This window comes from Panthera tigris, chromosome B3 (assembly GCF_018350195.1).
Source record: "Panthera tigris isolate Pti1 chromosome B3, P.tigris_Pti1_mat1.1, whole genome shotgun sequence".
Lineage (NCBI taxonomy): Eukaryota > Metazoa > Chordata > Mammalia > Carnivora > Felidae > Panthera > Panthera tigris.
In genome coordinates, this window is record NC_056665.1 from 58,371,228 (window position 1) to 58,392,061 (window position 20,834).

Here is a 20,834-nt window from a genome sequence, read left to right on the forward strand (position 1 = left end):
GTGAAGAAATGGGCAGAAGACACGAATAGATACTTTTCCAAAGAAGACATCCAGATGGCCAACTGACACATGAAAAAATGCTCAACATCACTCATCATCAGAGAAATACAAATCAAAATCACAACAAAATACCACCTTACACCTGTCAGAATGGCTAACATTAACAACTCAGGCAACAACAGATGTTGGTAAGGATGCAGAGAAAGAGGATCTCTTTTGCACTGCTGATGGGAATGCAAGCTGGTACAGCCACCCTGGAAAACAGTATGGAGGTTCCTCAAAAAATTAAAAATAAACTACCCTACCACCCAGCAATTGCACTACTAGGTATCTATCCAAGGGATACAGGTGTGCTGTTTTGAAGGGGCACACTCACTCCGATGTTTATAGCAGCGCTATTGACAACAAAGTATGGACAGAGCCCAAATGTCCATCAATGGATGAATGGATAAAGAAAATGTGGTATATATATACAGTGGAGTATTATTCGGCAATCAAAAAGAATGAAATCTTGCCATTTGCAACTACTTGGATGAAACTATAGGATCTTATGCTAAGCAAAATTAGTCAGAGAAAGACAAATTATCCTATGACTTCACTCATATGAGGAATTTAGATACAAAACAGATGAACATAACGGAAGGGAAGCAAAAATAATACAAAAACAGGGAGGGGGACAAAACATAGGAGACTTTTAAATATGGAGAACAAACAGAAGATTACTGGAGGGGTTGTGGGAGGGGGTATGGGCTAAATGGGTAAGAGGCATTAAGGAATCTACTCCTGAAATCATTGTTGCACCATGTGCTAACTAACTTGGATATAAATTTAAAAAATAAATTATGTAAAAAAAAAAAAGGTATGAAAGTGGAGGGTCAAAATCAGTGCAAAAGTTGGAATGGTAGAATTGTGTTTGAAAAGGTTTCTGTTGTTTAGAGCTAAGAAAGTTTTTAAAAAGCAAATTCCTGCCTGTATGTTGCCTTTTGGAGACAGACTTCAACATTATATGAGCAGCATTTTCATTTTCCCTTTTTTTTTTCTTTTTTTGAGCATTTTCTACCTGACCTTTAATTCTTTTTGCCCCACATAAACACATGATCAGCTTAATTCTAATGAGGCCCCGTTAAAGTTTAAGGTTTGTTACTTTTGGTATGCCTGGTGATTCCTATCCTTACATTGATTTTATAAAGTTTACAAGCCCCATGTGCATATTGCTTCTTCATCAGCTTTTTAATTGTCCACTTTCCAATAATCTTGTAAAAAAGTAAGGACAAAAACAATAAAATAAGTATGAAATTATGGAAACATCACTGTGCCAAGATGGTAAGGGAACCCAAACTGGTCTGTTGGCTGGCAGGCAATGCCACTTGTCCAGGTGATAGCTGAGGGTGTGACAATTGACTCCCCGAGGCAGCTTGAGTATCAGTGCATATAAAAATACAGCTTGTTCCTGGATTGAGGACCTTCTACACCTGCTCAGATGGTTGTTGGGAAGAGTGAATGAGATAATGCCTATTAAGTGCCTGGCATGCAGTAGATACTCAACAATCATTTGCTAGATCTGAACACTCACAAAATCGCATGCCAAATCCTGCTGGTTTGGTAACCTCTATTCTGGTTATGAAACTGGGAAAAGCCACCTCAGTGAGTCCTGTCCCTCTCATCAGAGACTTGTCTCTAGTGTTGGTGTCTCATTGCCTGCTTTCTGTGTCTTGGGCCAATGTGCCCTGGCCCTCCCACCCTGTCCCCTGGGTCCCCACCCCTCCTTACAGCGTGGTTGGTCTGGGAGAGTGCAGGGTTGATGTCCTGCCATCTGGTAATGGGAGGCAGACCCAGTGCTGTCCTGGCCTTTGTATAAGAGGGCAGGCCCAGATCACGGCCCCTCTGCAGACAGCTGGCCAGGTAGTCTGTGCGGGAAAACTTCAGAGACCCGGGCCAGAAATCTGGGGATGAAATACCAGAGAGTCTGAGAGAGCTCAGGGCCACCACAGCTCCACTAGCCCAGGACTCAGGCTCCAACCAGCCCCAAGGGGACCAGAATCACACAGAGGGAACGATGGTCAACAGGTCTCTCAGCAGTGAAAGAGTGCAGGATCCCAGCCCCAGGCACTCCTCCCAGCCTGGCTCTGGAGCTCCAGCAGAATCCCCACCCAGGGGCCAGGGGTGTACCACCTTCAGGGACAGCCTCAGGCTCACCTAGCACATCCTCAACCACCACATGGTCCTCTTGCTCAGCGATCTGGGAGGCCATGCCCAGCAGCAGTGCATCCACATCTTCAGCTTTTTGTAGGTTTGGATGCTTTGGGAACGAGGAGAGAATATGGGGCTGAAGGTTGAGCACCAAGGCTCTCTCCACCCCATAGTCCAAGTCCTGGGCCCAGTGAGTGCTGACATTTGCTCTAAAACCAGCAGGCCATTCCCCCTCCATAGGTTGATTCCCCACTCAAGGTGAGTGACGTCCCCATCCAAAGCTCATGCTGCTGGAAGACAGGCCTCCACAAATGCAAAGGATCTAAAACTTTACTTCTATTTTAGGAGACTTGACAGTATGGTTGACAAAGGCACTAGAACATCTACGTCTTGGTCCTTGCTCTTGTTAGTGAGTAGCTGTGGGCAAGTCACAGGACCTCTCTGAACTCAGTGTCCTTCCCTTAATAAAAAGAGCATTAGGGATACAATACAATACAATAAAAGCAATTAGGAGGACACAGGTCTCTTTCAACTCAGCTCCATGATTCTGAATTCTGTGCTTTTCTCTTCTCTCTTTTCCTCTTACCTCTTTTCTCCTCTTATGAACACTCTACACAGAATATCAGATTTTGCTTTAAATTATTCATCAATGATCTTCACCCACTCAGGCCTGGTTTGGATGGACAGATTATCCCTGATATCTCTCAGAACCCTTCCTCCTCTTTGCTCTCCTCTCAACATGCCCTGGGTGTGTCTAATTGGGACATTTCCTTGGAGGGTGGGATGGCTGGGGTACTCCATGGCCTACAAGGGACCAGAGCTGTCAAGACAGAAGAAAAACCTATGGGGAAGCAATGAATGTAGAGCCACACCTGCACAGGCCTCACTGTCCCTCACACAGCCCTGAGGTGGGGGTGGAGGACTGACTTTTGACCATGTACAGCTGACTGCTGTGGCTCTACTGTCCACTTTCACCACATACCCTCAGACACAAATACACCCACACACCCACACACACACCCTATACACACTACACACATACACCCACCCACATATGTGCCCCCAGTCCTGACCTCTCGGCTCCAGTAGCTGTTGCAGACCCGAAGAGCTCTGGAGATGCTTGAGTTCCTATTGATGACCTCTTGGAAATGACAACTGGCATTTCTGAAATGCAAGGAGCAGGAGAGTGATGACTGAGGCTATGGGGTCCTAAAGTCAGGCATCAGCTCTGGTCTCCAAGGCTATATACAGCCAGGGGCCCAGGTCATTGTAAAACCCCAGAAATGTACCCAAAGCATGTGCATGCCTCCCCTTTCCCCCATCTCTTCCTTTCTCCATCCCTCTCTGTCTATATATATATTACTAAACAGCATGGGGCTCTATTTAGAGTACCTTTCTCTCCCAATTCCCAAAGAAAGAGTTTACATATTATCATGTAATATGTAAACATGGCTATTGTCACACATGTCCAAAAATTGTTCCAGAGTAGGAAAATGTAACCTATGAATTATTTAAATTATAATCAACTGTAAAAAATAAACTGCCATGCTTTGTTCCATATACATTAAATATATATATATATATATATTTAGTTTAAAGTTTCCTTTTTATTATTTTGGAATCAAAGTTTTTCTTCAGCTCTCACAAATTTTTTTATAATTCCCTCAAAAGGCTTGCACAACTCAGGTCCTGTGCTTATAGCTAAAAATGCCCCCAATGTGGTGTCAAGACCTAAGGTTTAGACCAGCAGGCTTTGTGACTCACCCTCTGAACCTCAATTAGCCCGTGTTTAATTGGGGAGGTTAATATACACACCAGCTGTAGGAAAACGGATAAAGTGCTTAAAAACCACAATGACGTGTTTTTAAACGATTGTTCATCTTCCCTCTCCAAATTCACTGTTCCCTTGGGGAAATGAGCACCCTTCAGACTGATAATCCTGTCCTGAGGGCTCCTGAGAGCAGATTTTTCTGAAATGACACCACCACCCCTTCCAACACAGACATTTATGCTGGGCCCTCACCTCATGTAGACGCCAGGAGGCACCATGGTGGAGAAGAACTGCTCAGAGGCCGCCAGGAACTCTGGGGAGATGTTGGGGTCCAGGAAAGGGCTGTATCCTGGGGAAAGAGGATACTAAAATTTAACCCTTAAACCACCCAGCCTCCCTCCCCATGGCTCCTGTCCCCCTCGAAAAAACTCCTGCCGGCTCTCCCATTCTTCCTCCCCATCCGTTCACCTGCATACTTCGGGGGTGTTGTCTGCAGGAAGCTGGGCAGCCACTCATACAGAGCGATGTTCTGAGGGACAAGAGAAGGCAAAAGGGAGGCAAGCGCTGGAGCAGCCGCCCTGGGAGGGATCCGAGCCCAAGGAAGGCTTCGGTGGGAGATGAGGGTCAGGCAGGGGCAGTCACGAGGGAGGCAACTCAAACAGGACAGGTGCGGAGGCCCGGCCCCCACAAGGAACCTGGGATGGCAGAGGAGGGCGGCTACATAAGAACGACAGCAAAGGCTCGAGGATCACAGCGCTTTGCCTCCTCATCGTCTCCACGTCCACTCCGAGACGAGACGCTAGCCCCAGTTCTGGGGAGCAGCGTCCTCCTGCAAAAGGGCGTTTCCGGGGGCTGCCCGTCGGAGGATGGAGGGCCCTGCGCAGCAGGCAGGGGCGGGGCGGGGAGGGGGTGCGGACTGACCTGGTAGGTGGCGATGACCCTCTTGCGCGCGTGCTGAAACAGCTCCTCGTCCCCCCACCGCGGGTGCTCGCGGGCCAGCCGCTGCGCCCACACGTTGTGGTAGCGGAACCACAGCAGGCCCAGCGCCTGCAGGAAGGGGTCGCGGTTCCCTCGCTCCGCCCCGAAGGCTGCACGCGACGCCGTGGGGCCGCAGGGGAAGAGACGCGCGGCGGTGTGACCACGGGGAGCGCAACCTCGGCGCCCCCCAGCCCGCCCCGCCGCGCGCCCCGGCCGCCGCAGCCCACCCCGCGGCCTCACCATACAGCCCCCGGGGCCCGCGCTGTCCGGTGGCGGGGTCGGGCGGCGTCCACATGAGCAGGGGGCTTTGCGCGTTGCGGGGGAAGGCGGGGTCGGGCCCCGACGCCAGCTGCCCCCCGGAGAAGCTCCGCAGCGCGTCGCTCCAGGAGTGCGAGGAGCCATAGATGGCGCTGCCGTCCAGCCAGCCCGTCACCTCGTTGGTCTGCGGGGGCACCGGGAGGGTGAGCCCAGGGTGAGCCGCGGGCGGAGTAGCTGAGACGGGTAAGGGGGCGCCAGGGCCAGCCCAGCGTCGGTGGGGTGGGGGGTGGGGTGGGGGGGCGGAGCCTCTCCCGGCCCGGCCCTGCCAGGCCCCGCCCCCGCGACCCCGCCTGCCTCGTCTCACCAGGTCCCGGGGGTTACTGGGGCTCTGTCCGGTCTCGGGGTCCCAGCGGCTCCTCTGGAAGGGTAGGACCACGTCCCCGCGCTGGTCGGGGTCGAACACCGGGTCCCCGGGCGGGATGTGGATGTTGAGGAACTCGGCTGGGCAGCCAGGTGTCTCCACGCTCACCAGGTCGGACAGCACGTGGTAGCCTGTCCACAATGGGGGCGTGCTAGGGCCAGCTGAGGGCCTGGCACTCTCGTTTCTGTATCAGGTATCCAGCCCTCCCCTACTCCCCTTGAAGCATCAAAAGACTCCTCAAATTTTGGGGGCAAGTCCAAGTCTTGACCTCCTCCACCCTTCCCAATCCTTTGTTACACCTTGGTCCAGACTGTTTTCATTGCCAGTTTGGTCTTCTCCTTGGTAACTGGGAGGTGCCCGGTGAGTGTGCCTAGGCAATTGGGCTGGGAACACCTGCTGCAACATGCAGCTGGGAGCAGCCTGCCCAGAGGGCCTGCCAGTCTCACTGTGAGGCTAGATACGGGGAATCAAATGCAGTCCCCCCCTTCCCACCCCCTGGAGGGCTAGCAGGAGCCAGGCATTCCTGCTGGGTACCAACAACCCACAGACACGGGTCAGGCCACCCATCCTAGCGCCCCATTTTGACATCCACCCCCCCCCCCAGACCTTTGGCCAAAGGCAAAAGACTGAGACTGCCCTGACACTGTCCTAGGAGCCACAGGGGCAAAGAGTGAGAATAGGGTCCCACCACGAGTCCCTACCAGATTATTTTCGTGCTCCTGCCTCCATCTGTACTCCCAACAACAGCTCAACGTGGGGCAAATTTATACCTCCACCAACCAGACTTTCTCCCTATAGTTTTTCTTCCCCAGAAAAAGAAATACAAGACATAGCTTTCTCCACTTAAGAAAAATCATTTTAGGCCCTAGACATCTTGTGATTTACAACTACTTGCCCAAAGCATATTCTTGACTTATCTTTGCAGGATTTAAACCCCTTGGAGCACTCAGATACCAGAACAATTAAAGGCAGAGAACTGATGTCAACCTTTGCGGCCCTTTTGTTTTTCATCAATTAAGACCTGAACTCTGTCTCCCTGAGATGACTTTTGCCTAAATTCTAGGCTGAATTCCCCACTGTACAAGTGCCTTTGTGAATCTGTATGTACCTTTAGCTTAAAACTTCCCAGTTTTGTTGTTTGGGAAGACATTGCTTTGGGAAATAACCCCTATGTTCTCCTTTACTTTTTCCAAGTAAAACTCTTCCCTTTCCTATTCTTGGCTTGGTTGTGTCTTTTGACTCAAAACCCACCAAAGGCCAAATTCAGTTTCACATAACGTCACCTCCCCCCTCCATCTCTCACCCCCATCTCTGAGACCCTCCATCACTTCTCTCTCTCACTCCCTGACTCCCCGCTCAGACATAGACGTGTCCAGCTGACCCTACTGGCCTCCCTCCCCAGAAGTTGAGGCCCTCACCAAAGAAGACTCCCAGCACTGTTCGGTTTCGCAGGGAGGCCTGTCCTGCAGGGCCCCTCATGGCAGTGTTGCTAAGGTCTCTGGGGTTGGGCAGGTGGGGTTCTCTCAAGGGCTGGTACACACCATCTGCATAGCTGGCTGGGACTAGGCGCTGCAGCCGAGAGCCTGCAGTAGGAGAGGTAGAGACAAGGATAAATCCTCACTGGGGCTTGCTTACCTCCTCTCTCCCAGGATTCCCTCCATACCACAGGGAACCCATGAGCCTTTGCTGGTACCTGCCATCCCTTGCCCCTTAGTACCACCCTGACCCTAGGGCTGTCTCCACTTGGCCCTCACCTACCTTTGCTGCCCCATCTGTGCTCCATGAGGTTGTTGTACCACCCATCAAATCGCTGCACCTCCCAGGAAATGGGGTTCTGGGCTCCTGTGTGAGAACAGAGGGAAGGGGCAGCTGGGTAAGTCTGTGCATGGGAGGACAGGCAGACATGCAGGACATGGGTCTTGGGAGGCTGGCAAGGGGAGCAGCAGAAGTTGGACCCCCAGCACAGTGTAGAAGGTAGGGTGCAGAGGAAAGAACCCAGGACAGAGTGCTATCCAAACTCAAGTTCAGTCTTTAAGCTGCCCCGTGGGGGAAACATGGCAGGGATCACCTAAGGCAGTATAGTGGGGGGCAGTGTGTGCTGACAACCTCAGAGAGCAAGATGAAGCTGGAGAACAGTGGCAATGTGGAAGGGGATGCAGGAGCTTTCTACTGCTCTCACACCTCAGCTCCCAGAGGGACACTGCAGGACAGAAACCATTCCCAGCCCTAAGATATCATATGGAGCAAGAGCCAGTCACACCCTAAAAGCCAACCACTCTTCCATCCAGGGAAGGAGAAGTCATTCTATGACCAAGCCCTGGGTAGGGGCAATGTGGAGAGGGGCTTGGCCCTCTCCTGCTGAGCAGAGCCCAGGGCAAGGGTGCGGGCCCTGCCTGGGGCTGTGGCTCTGGGACCTGTTGCTACTCTGGTCTCTTTCCCAGTTTCTGGGTGGGATCAGGAACTGCCTGGTCATGGGATAACCTTGCCTCTTCTGAGGCAACATGTTCCTCATATAATTCCTCTTATTGACCCTATTGTACTTTCCAAAAACTAGGATCTGGGACAGGGCACTCAGTTCTTGAGGGAAGAGTTCAAACAGTGGGGACAGAGGGAAGGATCTAGAATTAGAGGTGGACCTAGAGGTCCTTCTGGTCAGTGGATCAGATAACCAGATTCCTTTCCCCAAACTAGGAGGCTACAGGGCTAAGTTTCCCTCTCTGCTCACTTCAGAGAACAGAACAGAGAAAGAGAACAAAGAGAAAGAGAAACAGAAGAAAAGGACCCTCATCAGCCATCAAGGGACCCATTCCTCTGACTGTCCTTCCACTCACACCAAGGATAAGATCTCAGAGCTGTGCCTCACACTCCTGTGTGCATGTGCATGCCCACGCATGCACACTCAGTCACCAGGAGGTCAGAGAGGCAAAATGACTCAGACCCTGATGTTTGAGCAAAGAATCCAAGTAAGAATCCAGGACTTGGGGCAGGAACTAGGGGAGCCACATACACATGATCTCTAAAATAAGATGAACTGGTAGCAGAACAAGAAGAGGGTCTTTGGGGGAAGGGTGTAAAGGAGAATGCCTCCTGGGAATAAGTGGCAATAGCTGGGTAGAAAAGGAAAATCCAAGGTCAAGGCAAAGAGAGGCCAGGAAGGAATGGGAATGTGAGCAGCTCCTTCATGGGAGAAGCTGCAGGGGTCTACCACCTCCAGTCAGAGTAGATCATTCCACAGATTTTCTGTGCTTCCTTTTCTTGTCCCTTTTCTTATCCTGCCACACCTGATAGGGCTGATAAGGGGCTTGCTCTTTTTAACTTAACTGGTAGCACCTTCAGCCCGCTTCCCTTCTCAGAGACCCAGACTTCACAAAATGGCCTCAGAGTCTAGCAAGAGACTGTCCAAAACTGATGGTAACAAGATGAAATCTAATGGACCACACAGAGGCAATAGTTGTTTGTTGTTGTTTTCATATTGTTTTAAAACACTGGTGACTTTCCTTCAGCTTTGGGTCCAATCTGACCACAAAATCCTTTATTGTCTTATGTGCCTAATCAGTCTTTTCCCATTTGGGATCAGGGGTCCTTACTTTATGAAGAAAGAGAGAAGAGAGAGGAGAGAGAAAGGGCCTCCAGACTGTAAGGAATGAAATAGGAAATGCTGACACAGCAGGGTTCCTCTGTTCCTAGCTACACTTCTCCTCCAATCTATACTCACCCACGGATGTCCATGACCCAATCAGGAGTGTCCATGCCAGAGCCAGGCAGAGGCCCATGACGAAAGTGATAATAGCGCTTAGGTGTTAGGACACCCTAAAATGGAGACCCTAGGAAAAGAGAACAGGGAGAATGGGTCCCAGAAATTCAGGAGAGTCAGGCCAGGGCCCCTGCAGGCCTCTGTGAATCTAAGTGTGAGCTGGGCCAACACCACAGTGGGGAACAAAGAGCAAGAGACTCACTCGCCCCCAAGAGTCTTTCATTCATTCAACAAACACTTGACACGCATCCACTATTTTTTAGGCATTTAGATCTAGGAACTGGAAATTAAGTGATGAACAAAGCAGACAGAAATCTCTGCCTCTTTGGACTTACCTTCTAAGATTAACTGAAAACCTTGTTTTGGCCCAGCTTCCCAGTGTGTGTGTTCCTTGGACAGAGCCTTGCTTGAGGGCCAGGACACTGAGCTGCTGCTACAGTGTGGTTTTACGCAGGTCACTTCTCTGGTCTGGACCTTGGTTTCCTCTTCCAGCTATGGGAATAAACATGCCTGAACTGTCTACCTCCTAGCATGGTTGCCAGAATCAGACATGAGATTGAGGTTGAATTCAAAGCAAGAAAAGCGACAGGTGTTATGTAAATGTGATATAGAGAGAGGGTGGGCTGGAGCTTGGCTCTTCTAGGCAGACTCAAAGAATGCAGCACCAGGTGCTCCTGTGTTTGGTGCCAGCTGTCCTCTCTCTCTCCCTCTCTCCAGGCTAACAACTCAATCACCCAGGGACAATAGGGAAATGGAGGCAGCAGGAGATTCAGACTGGGACTCCTGAGTGGCACAGGGAGTGCCTAAGGTGAGTGCAGACCTTCTAAGGCAGCATATAGACACTGGGGGTGGGTTGGGGCTGGGGAACTATCTAATGGAAGAAAGTGAGAGTTCAGAGAAAGCCTTATCTCAGACTAAACTCTCAGGACTCCTGAACATGTTGTCTAGTCAAATAGGAGGAGCCCTGGAGGGTGATCTCATCCCAACTTGCCAACACCCATGAAACAAATGAAAAACCCTAGGCCCTGTCATAACTCAAAAGCTCAGCATTCCACCCACTCCATCTGAGACTTCCCAGATGGTGGTCTTTGAGAGTTTGTGAAGAGCAGGGCCCTGAATGGTTGAAGCCGTAAGGATGTTGGAGTGGCCACAGTGGTCCTTCCCTGATCTAGGATGCCCTGCCCCTTCACCCCTACCACTTTGTCTTGTCTTTAGGATCCGGGGCCCCAGACACCAATGTACCACTCAACCCATAAAAGCATGCAGTGAGCTTTCAGGCCAGGCTGTGGGGATAACCTGAAGAGGAATGTGGGCATGCTTAACAATCACTCCTTGTGGGTGGGTAGCCCGTGATTTATATAGCAATATTGGTTCAGTAACTTCCTAACAACCTTGAGTGGAAGGCATAACCTTATGACAGAGCAGTGAAGCCCCAGGCAGTGGCAGAACCAGGGAGAAAACACAGGCCTACCTTGTTCTTAACCCACATGGCTACTTTTCCAGTCTGAAATCCTAGAATGGGGACCCTGGGGTGGGGGAAATAGGAGCCAAGGCCATAGGGATTCCAATCTGGTCCCAAGGGAGGGCTGAAGGGGAAGCCTGGACTCTAAAAGCCCAAAGCTCCCTCCCTGGCGTAATGTGCTGGTGCCGGGGAGAGTTCCAGAGAGATCCCCTAGGCCCAAGCAAATTAGGCCACCCAACATTCAAGGTTCTCTGAGAATCAAAAACTTGGGGTGGGGTGTGTGAGGATAGGCCCGAACGGGTTCCCTTTCAGCCTCAGGCTAATAACGCAGGCGCAGGGGGGCCAGGGCTAGAATTCCCCTTCCCTCCAAAAGCGTAGCGGAGCTGGGGCACACTCCGCTGCAGCCACGCCGGTGGCTCTCCCTCCCTCCCGAGCGTATGGGCCCGCGGGCCTGAGAAACCCTCCTCGGTCTGACCTGTGGCCGCGGCGTCCCTCGACCCCAGAGTGAGGACTGGCTCGCTCCTGGCTCGCCGCGAGGTCCGCGACGCCCGCTCCCGGCCGGCTCCCTCCGCAGCTCTGCGCGGGGAGGGCGGGCGGGGCCGGGGGTGATGAGGGGCAGGCGCGGCCCAGTTCTAAGGCGGGGCGGGGCGAAGTGGGGCGGGAGGCCAGCCAGCGCGCCCGCGACCCGCAGAAGTGCTCCGAGAGGCCCGAAGCGCGCCAGGTGAGACGGCGCGGGCTCGCGGGGCTCAGGTGGGGGAGCTGTCTCGTCCGTGGCGAGAGCTCGGCTAGTGCGGCTACGGGGACAGAGAAAGGGGCAAGTCTGCTGGGGCTGGGGGGTGGGGAGAAGACCTTGGGGGGGGGGGGAGGCAGTGGAGGCGCTCCCCGAAACTCTCCATATCGTCGGATCTGGGCTCCAAGACCAAGAGGATCGGCGAACGCCCGCAGAGCAGGCCAGGCGTCCGAGCAAGACATTCGTCCTAAGACCCTGAGAGTGTCTGTGGCAACCATCCCCTGGGGTTCCTCGTGAGCTCTCGGGGTCTCAGGCCCTCCAGCCTCGCCCGCGCCCCACCGGTCTCCAGACTGCATCTCTAGGTTTGTGCCGGAGCTGCCCGGGAGTTCTGGGCAGGGGGCAGGAGGAGGAAGGGCCGGAGGGGTGGCTGCGCAGGGGACGGCTCTTGTCCACGGTCCCTCCTCTGTCCCAGACCGAGGGCGGGGGGCAGCGCCTCTGATCCTCGGGTGCGGTCTGAGAAGGTTGAGAGCGACTTGGAGTGGCGGGCGGGGAAGCACCCCAAACCCGGTTTGTCCAGTCATAGCCTGGTCCTTAAGTGAATTAGGAGAAGAGGAAGGTTGGAAGCGAGCCCCGCCAAGAGAAAGGGAGCGCATTCGGTGATAGAACGTCTGGACCTCGTTCCCGCCCCCAGGAGCGCTGCTTGTGAGGTTCCACAGGGAGGAAGCGAGCGGCGCGGGCTGCCACGCACGCACTGTGTGGAAGGGGCGAAGGTAGGAAGACAGTGGTCCGGGTGTGAATGGCGGGGTTGATGAAGCTGCTGGGGTCGGTGTGGTCGGGATGGGTTTTGAAGGGGGCCTTGGAGTGCTGCCCCCATCCAGGCCCCTAGGGGCGCACTTCCAGTGCCCCCCTCCCCCCGCAAGTTCAGATCAAGTGGGAGTTACTCAAAGAGAAAGCTTGGTAAGAAGTTAAGAGGAGAAAAGAAAAACCTCGGAAGACCATATATGCCACAAGGTTTACAGACATGGAATCCTTATCTCGGCCTGCCTGGAGCCTAGATAGTGTATTTGCATGATTCAGCGTCCCTGGGCTCCCTACTTACTTCAGCCCTCAACCCACTTCTCAGTTCTTCTGTTTCTCCACTTAATTCTTTCCTTAGTGCAACAACATACACATGCCCACACACCTTCCTGAAGAAAAGAGGCTGGGATAGGAGTTTCTGACAGTTCTCACCAGCCAGAGCTGTTAACTTTAATGGGATCAACCCCCACCAAAGAAACAAAATAATCACATTCTAATAGCTGTGTATCACCAGTCAGCGCTCTTGGCAACTCCAGCCATGTCACCCATTCCTTCCTGGAGAATTATAGTATTTCTGAGTTCCAGAAGATGTGGGATGTGGGGAGAGGGAGACTCTAAGAGAGGCCACAGAGCACTAAGAAAGTACGTAAGAACTTTGAATGCTGAAGACCAGCTGTATCAGGCTGGATTTTCTTAAAGATTTGTAACTTTATTTCTTATCCACCCCTTTTAACACACACAGGAACCCCACTTCAACCTGGGATTGGTAAAGATTGGGTAACGTCTGAAATACAACTGAGCATTAGAAATGCTTCAGTAATTTAAGGGAGTTCAGAAAGGGGGAAAAAGTGTCCCTCACTTCTCTAGGCTGGGTGAGAAAGGAGGACCCCAGAATGTGGGGATTGGCCCACCCCATTGAGAAAGCACCTGTTTTGTCACAGGGGCCTCTGACTGAGGGTTTATGTACCTAGTTCTCTATGTTACTAAGCAGTACTTTCTTCTTGTGTCTATATTTCTGTTTACATGAAATTGTAGGTGTATGTCTGACTGTATCTTGCACTTATTTGTATTAAGGTACATTGTGTATATATACGAGTCATGGTAGTGAGCTAGGGGAAAGGGAGTGAAGACTGAAAAGAGATTTTTCTCAGATTGGAAGAAATTCTACTGTCAGACCCTTCTTGGCTTGCCAAGGAGGAAGATGTTCCAGAGGCAAATTATAAGCTTTGTAGGAAAAGCAGGATTGCTGGGTATAGGGACATTTCATTTAGTCCCACCACTTCATGCAGGAGGCTTGTTAGCTTAATTATTAAAACCAATTTTGGATCAGGGTCATCCAAAATTAGCTTTAGATTAGGCAATGGAGATTAAGGAAAACCTAATTCCTTAAATTAAACAAAAAGAATTTTATTCACTGTCTTTTTGCTTTAGTCATCTTTGATAAATATTTTGGTGAATTGGAAATAAGTTAACATTGTCCTTCTGTACTTAAGATACAGAGAGACTTTTGTTAGTGTTTCTTTGAAGCATCACGTTAATGGAGGTGAGCCATTCTTGTAAAGTATTTTATAAACTCCTACTAAAATATATGCAGGAATAATGCTGATATGTAACGCTAAACAAAGTACATTACACTATTATTATTTGCTTATATTGCAGCTCTTTGTTTTTGAAATTTCAGCATATAACATGTATTCATAGTATTAGCAAACTTGCTTTATCTTCCCACCTTACTAACCAAGATATTCTACATTTTACAGCCTTTTTAAAAACATAAAGCCTTCCATCACAATTGTAATGGCTTTAGTCTAGGTGTCATAAAGAATAAATTCTTAGACCAATAAGTAAAATAAATATCACTATCATATATTCACAATTCGTAGTTACTTAGCTTTAGCTAGAGTTGAAACATATGTTTCAGATTCAGTTAAATGTGAACATTCATGCTTTGGACTCCAACTACTAGAAGAGGCTTTCTGAAAATTTTGTGAAAGCACTACAGATTGACAGGGTTGGTCAAATCCCTTCCTGCCCAATCCTTAGGCCTATATTGGTGACACTCAATTAACATTGAATGAGAATAGAATACTCTATAGGGCACAGAGGGATCATAGCTCCCTCTTGTGTGTGAAATAGAGGATGCCACCTACAGAGAGGAAGTCACTCATTCACATATATTCATTCATTCAACCCACAAGCTGATTAGTATATGCTACATGCAGGGGATGCAAAGATGGAGATTAGAAGCTAATAGGGAGACTGATGTTCAAACAATTACAATCCAATGTGATTATTGTGATCGTGGAGGTATATTCAAAATGCAGTCAGAACATCAGAGGTAGGAACATCTACACTGGCCCAATGGTGTCAAAAAAAACTTCGCAGAGGAGGTAACACGAGCTGAGACTTGAAGGGTGAAAAGGAGTTTGCTAAGGGGTAAGAGCATTCCAGGCAGAGGAAATAGCATATACAAAGGCATGAAGAGTTAAAAGAGTATGTCAGATTCAGGGAGAGGCCAATAGTTCAGTATGGCTAGAGGTTAGGCTGGGCCAAAGATGGAGGTGCAATGGTAGATGAGATCCGATCATAAAGGACTTTGTATGTGATTGTGAGATTAGGTTTTACCTAGAGCAAAGAAATAAAATGATTATATTTCCTTGTTAGAAAACAATGTTCTGGCACCAGGCAAGATAGAATGAGACTGAACCAGGGCAGTAGGGAAGGAAATTCATGGATGGTTTCAAGAAATGTTTAGGAGATAAGATGGTCCATCTTTCCAGCTTATTTTATTGATACACTGGTGATGTCACCAAAGAGACAAAGAAAACAGAATAAAAAGCAGAGCAGAGACAGTGAATTCAGTTTGGGACCTGTTAAATCTGAGGCATCCATGGGGAAGCCAAGTGAAAATGTCAATGGGACAATTGGCCCAGATAAGAGGTCTGTCTAGAGACATAGATTTGAGAAGCATCAGCCATGGGAATAGATGAGTTTGCCTACGGAATCATGAAGAGTACTAGAAGAAAAGAGCCAAGGCAGAATCCTGGGAAGCAGAAACATTTCAGAGAGAGGAAGTACTAGCAAAGGAGCCACAAAAGTCACGGCCAAAGGCAGGAGACCCAGGAGAACATGCCGTCATGGAGATTCAAGGAGGACACGTTTGAAGAAAGGGGAAACAGTCCACAATGCCAAATACCACAGAGAGGTTAAGAAGGATGAGACGTGAAAACTTCCCTTTGGATTTAGCATGTGATAACCTAATGGAGAAGATGGGAATGGAGAGAAGCCAGATTGCAATGGGTTGAGGAAATAAAGCAGTGGAGACACCAGCATAGACTATTCTTCCCAAAAGCCTGGCTATGAAAGGGGGAGAGTGAGATAAGACAGTAGCTGGAGGGGACTGAGAAGTTCAAGGGAGAGGGTCCTTTCTCTTTGTGTTCTTAAGATGGGAGAAATTTAAGCATATCTTTGAGAGAAGGAGCCAGCAGAGAAAGAGAAGCTGACAAGTTGTGTAGAAAATGGGGGATGACTAGGGAAAGGTGGTTGTGAAGGCAGGCAAGGATTGGAGTGAGAGCCCAGGAGAAAAGGAGATACCCATTCCCCTGCAATGGAAGAATTGAAGAGTTAAGAAAAAAGCAAAACTTCATGGGAAAACCGAGGCTCAGAGCTTACGTGACTTGTCCAAAAGACAGGATTAAAACTGTCTCTCTGTCTTTTTGCCTGACACTATGCTACCCCCCCCCCCCCGCCCCAGAGATAGCATAGGAGGTGGCCAGCCTAGAAAGAGAGTGAAAGGTTGGGAGCCACAGGGTATTATAGAAGAATCACAGAATTTAGAACTAGAGGGGACATGAAGATCATCATATCCAATTGCAGATGAGGAAACCAAGGACCAACGAGGTTGTCATTTGCCTGCCTAATGTTTTAAAATAAGTGAAGAACTGGTTCCAGCCCAGGGTTCTCTCCAACAAGGATTGGATAAGGAGATAAATGGAGTAGTCAGATGTCCTCTCTTGCCCAATCTTGTAGCTTCTATCTATTCATGTCACTCTGTTTCAGGTATTATTCTTAGCACTTTACACACGCAATCTTGTCTCACACTCACAATGACCCTGTGAAGTAAACACTGTCATCCTTACTTTTAATAAAACCAAGTATCTGTAGGGGTCAAGTAACTTGCAAGAGGCAGATACAGAATTCAAACACAGAGCTGCTTAACTTCAAACTTATTCTTTCACTATATCACTTAATAAGACACTACCTAGCCAGACTATAAACAATGGAGCCTCCTGGGCAAACCAAGGCCCCAGTACAGATCACACACAGGGAAATGAGCAGAGGTGGGATCATTGATTGTAAAATAAGGTGAGCTAAGTTGATTTCAATTATTTTAGAGTTTCCAGAGGAGGAGTCAGGGTGCTTGAGAAAGCTAGACAGACCAGTGTGGGCAGTGCCAGGACCAGGAATCAGCCCTCTGATGATATCGTTGGATTATATATTTAGCAAAGCTGTCTGGCCTTTGTTCCTTTGGATACTGAGAAGGAAAGCCAATCTTTTTGTAATCTGTACCAACTTTCACCCTTATGCCTTCGCTTGATAGCTATATAGTAAATATAGTTCTTTTTATGTCCTGTGATCTGTCTGATTAGGCTGGAGGCCTGAGAGAGATAAAAGAGAATTATATTTCTTAAGACAGTCCCAGCGGAAGCAGAGAAGCCTCGAGGGTGGTTGTGGCACTGATTTAGGGGACCTAAGGGTTAGGAAAGGAGCATGGGGCAACAGAGATGGATTGCCAAGACCCTCATTCCCTCCCAGCCAAAACACAGGGAGATGGATGGCAGAGGAGCAATGGAAAGACAGTAGCAGTAGAATCTGGTGAGCTCCAGAGATGAGGGAACTGGTCTGGTTTATTCTTAGCTGTATCTTCAGCACCAAGAATAGTACCTAGCTCATAGACATAAACATCTATTGTCCTACAGCATACGCCTCCCTGTCACAGCCCCATCAAAATGGCTGCTTTTGGACACACATTCCCCTTCTATACTGGCCTCAAGCCAATCTTCCCAATGGACACCACCTTGGCCGTCATCATTGCCATCTTTCTGACTGCACTGGTCACCTTCATCATCATCCTACCTGGCATTCGGGGCAAGATGGTGAGAAACAAACCCAGCCCTGGAGACCCAGCCCCAGAGAGACCTTGGCCTCAAGGTGAGGGGGCCAGACTCTCTGACTACAACCAGACTCAGGAAAGAGACTCCAGTCCTGAAAAAGTGTCACCCATCCCCCAGGAGGGAGCTCCCTACTCATTGATTCAACACATAATTTATTGAGAACCTATTATGTGGCAGACACTCTGATCTCAATTGACCAAATGACCTCAGTTTTAGAACCCCTGCCCCACACACCCAAGAATGGAAAGAGGAAGGGTGGATTTGGAAGGAGGGTGTTCCTTCCTAAACCCACCCACCCTGTGACTCAGAGGGTGTTCTGGCTGCTGCGGGTGGTGACCAGCTTATTCATCGGGGCCGTGATCCTAGGTGAGTATAATTCTGGGCAACTGCCTCTGTGCCATCTAGTTTGCCCCACAGCCAACCTCCCCTCTCCTTGTTGCCTTACAGCAACTTCTGATTCCGGGGGGGTGGGAGGGGCATAAGCAGAGTGTGATCAAGGAAGTCTTGGATTCTGACCCCTTTATTCATCTTGGGCAAACATATTATTGTCAAGCTAACCATGAGCTAGACCCTGAGCTAGTTAATAGATAAACAATTATGCGCAAAAGAGACCTAGACCCCTTGGAGCTCTCCTTCTGACTCTAACCCAGTAATGCCCAGATTTTCCTGAGTTCCTGTATGTCCAACTCCCCAACTCCAGCTGTGAATTTCAGTTCTGAGTGGTTCGTGGGCCAGGTGAGCACCAACACATCATACAAGGCCTTCAGTTCCAAATGGATCAGTGCTGACGTTGGGCTGCAGGTTGGGCTGGGAGGAGTCAACATTACACTTACAGGTAAGTGATGGTTCTTACCTGTGAGGGAGAAGATTCTGCTGTGTTTTTGGAATCTAATTTGGTGTGGTCTAAAGTTCTACGGGATGGAGGGATGGTAGGAAGGGAAATTTCCAGAGATTAATAGCAGCTTCTGCACACCTGCCTAATGTGATGAGCCCCTACCCAGGCTTGAGTTCCTCCTAAGCACACCTGCCCCACTCCCCCAGGGATCCCAGTGCAGCAGTTGAATGAGACCATCAATTACAATGAGGAGTTCACATGGCGCCTGGGTGAAAACTATGCTGAGGAATATGCAAAGGCACTGGAGAAGGGGCTGCCGGACCCTGTGCTCTACCTGGCTGAGAAGTTCACCCCGAACAGCCCATGTGGACTGCATGGCCAGTACCGCCTGGCAGGACACTACACCTCAGCCACGCTCTGGTGAGTGTGGGATAGAGGCCAGCCTAGACCCAGGGATGGTGTTTCTATCCATCTTTCCTCCACTTATGTGGAAATCCCTAGTGGGACAGGCTGGCACCAACCCCACAGTGCTTGGTTGGGAAACCTATAGGCAGAAAACTGTGTCTCACATCTCTGGGGTATTCTTGGCTGCCTGAGCCTCCATGTGGGCCCTTCCAAATAGAAGTGTTTAGGCCAACCTTCACTAGGTCCTTGGCTCTCCAGGGTGGCATTCCTCTGCTGGCTGCTGGCCAATGTGATGCTGTCCATGCCCGTGCTGGTCTACGGTGGCCACATGCTGCTAGCCACAGGCATCTTCCAGCTGTTGGGACTGCTCTTCTTCTCCACGGCCACATCACTCACACCACCCTGTCCCCTGCGCCTGGGCACTGCTACGCTGCACACTCACCACGGGCCTGCCTTCTGGATCACATTGACCACAGGTGAAGTCCAGCCCTGAAGACAGACACAGGGCTTAGGGCCAGGGAGGGAGGGCCAGGGACCACAATATTGGTGGGGGTTGAGGGTCTGCCTCTGGGGGCCAAGATGCCTTTCCTCCCTTTAAAGCCCCATCCCTCTTACATCACTCATCAGGGCTTTTTCTCCCCAGTTCCACTACCCACCCCCATAGATGCCTACTCCCTGTGTCTTCTGTCTCTGTCATGTTCCTCATCTCCTAACTCTCCCTTCACCCAACTCTTTCCCAAATCTTCCAATCTTCTGTCCATGCCCGCTTCCCCCAAACACTCTTCTCTATGTCCCCCATTCCTAGAACCCTTCTCTTTCCTGCTTCACATGGCTTTAAATTGTCTTACAGGTCTTTCTCCTCTCCTGTTCTCTCATGCCCCTTCTCATGCCTTCTCCTCTGTGCCCTGCCCTTCCCCCAGGGTTCTCTATTTTCAGAGTTCTCTCTCTCTTTCTTCTGACATGTAATTCAAAGAGCACTGGACTTAGAGTCAAAGCTCAGAAAAATAGAGCCACACCAGCCGTATGACCCTAAGCTAGTCACTTCTCTGAATCCCAGTTGCTCTGAAACAGGGATGCCAGCATTCTCTGAGAGTTGTTCTGATGCTCTTGCAAGAGTTCCTTGGGAGGGTATTACTATCACCAAGGCAGGACACCTATTGTCTCATCCCCAGGACTGCTTTGTGTGCTGCTGGGCCTGGCCATGGCAGTGGCCCACAGGATGCATCCCCAAAGGCTGAAGGCTTTCTTCACCCAGAGTTCAGGAGAGGATCCTGCGCTGGAATGGAATCCTGAAGAAGGGGGACTCCTGAGCCCTCGCTACCGGTCCACAGCCGAGAGTCCCGAGCCCCAGGACATTCCCCTGTCAGAGGCTTCCTCTGAGGCATGCTGTAAGAAAGAGCATCCCAGAGAGCCTGACTGTACCCTATAAGGCTCTTCTCCCTGGTGGCCACCCGGACTTCCAGTCTGGTTCCAGATCTCATTGGAGCCTCATAAACCACCAGAAATGACTGCAGGTTGGGTTGTTTCAGCCCCCCAGCCCCAATCTATAGGTGGAGAAGGAAAAAGAGGCTTTTCCTTTTAAAAAACAAAACAAAAAGCCCTAATATGCTAAACAGAAATTGGAGCCACCCATAAACCCTGTCTCTATGGTAAGACCAAGCAAGTGCTGCCTGTCTGTGCACAGCAACCCTGCCTTCCCTTGATAACTTGCCCCTTTGAGGTGCCATTTATTGAAACTCAGCTTCATTTACATAGTGTGTGTGTGTGTGTGTGTGTGTGTGTGTGTGTGTGTGTGTGTGTGTTGGGGAGGTTATAGTGTGATACCTGTATGGTCCCTCTTATCCCTCTTGTTTCCCTTTTTCTGGGTCCCTTTTGTTCTTCTTTTACTTCCCCAACTTGTGTGATCTCTTGGTACAATGAAAGTCCTGGGCCAGAGAAGAAACCAAACTTCTTGTCCCAGGATATCAACCACATGTGCTACATTATCTTTAAGCTTCACTTCTCAAATCTGCCAAATAAGATTGTAGGTCTTGCCAAGGACCTGAAAAATAATCCCAG

At 49.9% G+C, this 20,834-nt stretch overlaps 2 protein-coding genes across 2 annotated transcripts in view; one reads left to right on the top strand and one right to left on the bottom strand.

The window, feature by feature from the left end:
- Positions 1–9,751, bottom strand: part of DUOX1 (dual oxidase 1) — a 32,793-nt gene extending 23,042 nt beyond the window's left edge. Inside the window, exons 1-12 of the mRNA XM_042988971.1 lie at positions 9,708–9,751; positions 9,334–9,442; positions 7,377–7,460; positions 7,037–7,201; positions 5,562–5,749; positions 5,180–5,381; positions 4,883–5,049; positions 4,430–4,490; positions 4,214–4,310; positions 3,264–3,354; positions 2,197–2,299; positions 1,771–1,943 (exon numbers count right to left, since the gene is read on the bottom strand). Coding sequence (XP_042844905.1) covers positions 1,771–1,943; positions 2,197–2,299; positions 3,264–3,354; positions 4,214–4,310; positions 4,430–4,490; positions 4,883–5,049; positions 5,180–5,381; positions 5,562–5,749; positions 7,037–7,201; positions 7,377–7,460; positions 9,334–9,391 — 1,389 coding nt within the window. The 5' untranslated portion in view covers positions 9,392–9,442; positions 9,708–9,751. The remainder of the gene's footprint in view (positions 1–1,770; positions 1,944–2,196; positions 2,300–3,263; positions 3,355–4,213; positions 4,311–4,429; positions 4,491–4,882; positions 5,050–5,179; positions 5,382–5,561; positions 5,750–7,036; positions 7,202–7,376; positions 7,461–9,333; positions 9,443–9,707) is intronic.
- Positions 9,752–12,293: 2,542 nt separating this feature from the next.
- Positions 12,294–20,511, top strand: DUOXA1 (dual oxidase maturation factor 1). The gene is made up of 7 exons (XM_015537408.2): positions 12,294–12,334; positions 17,342–17,518; positions 17,845–17,902; positions 18,237–18,371; positions 18,578–18,791; positions 19,035–19,252; positions 19,949–20,511. Exons 2-7 carry the CDS (start codon positions 17,372–17,374, stop codon positions 20,203–20,205), a joined length of 1,029 nt encoding a protein of 342 aa, XP_015392894.2. The 5' UTR covers positions 12,294–12,334; positions 17,342–17,371; the 3' UTR covers positions 20,206–20,511.
- Positions 20,512–20,834: the final 323 nt, after the last annotated feature.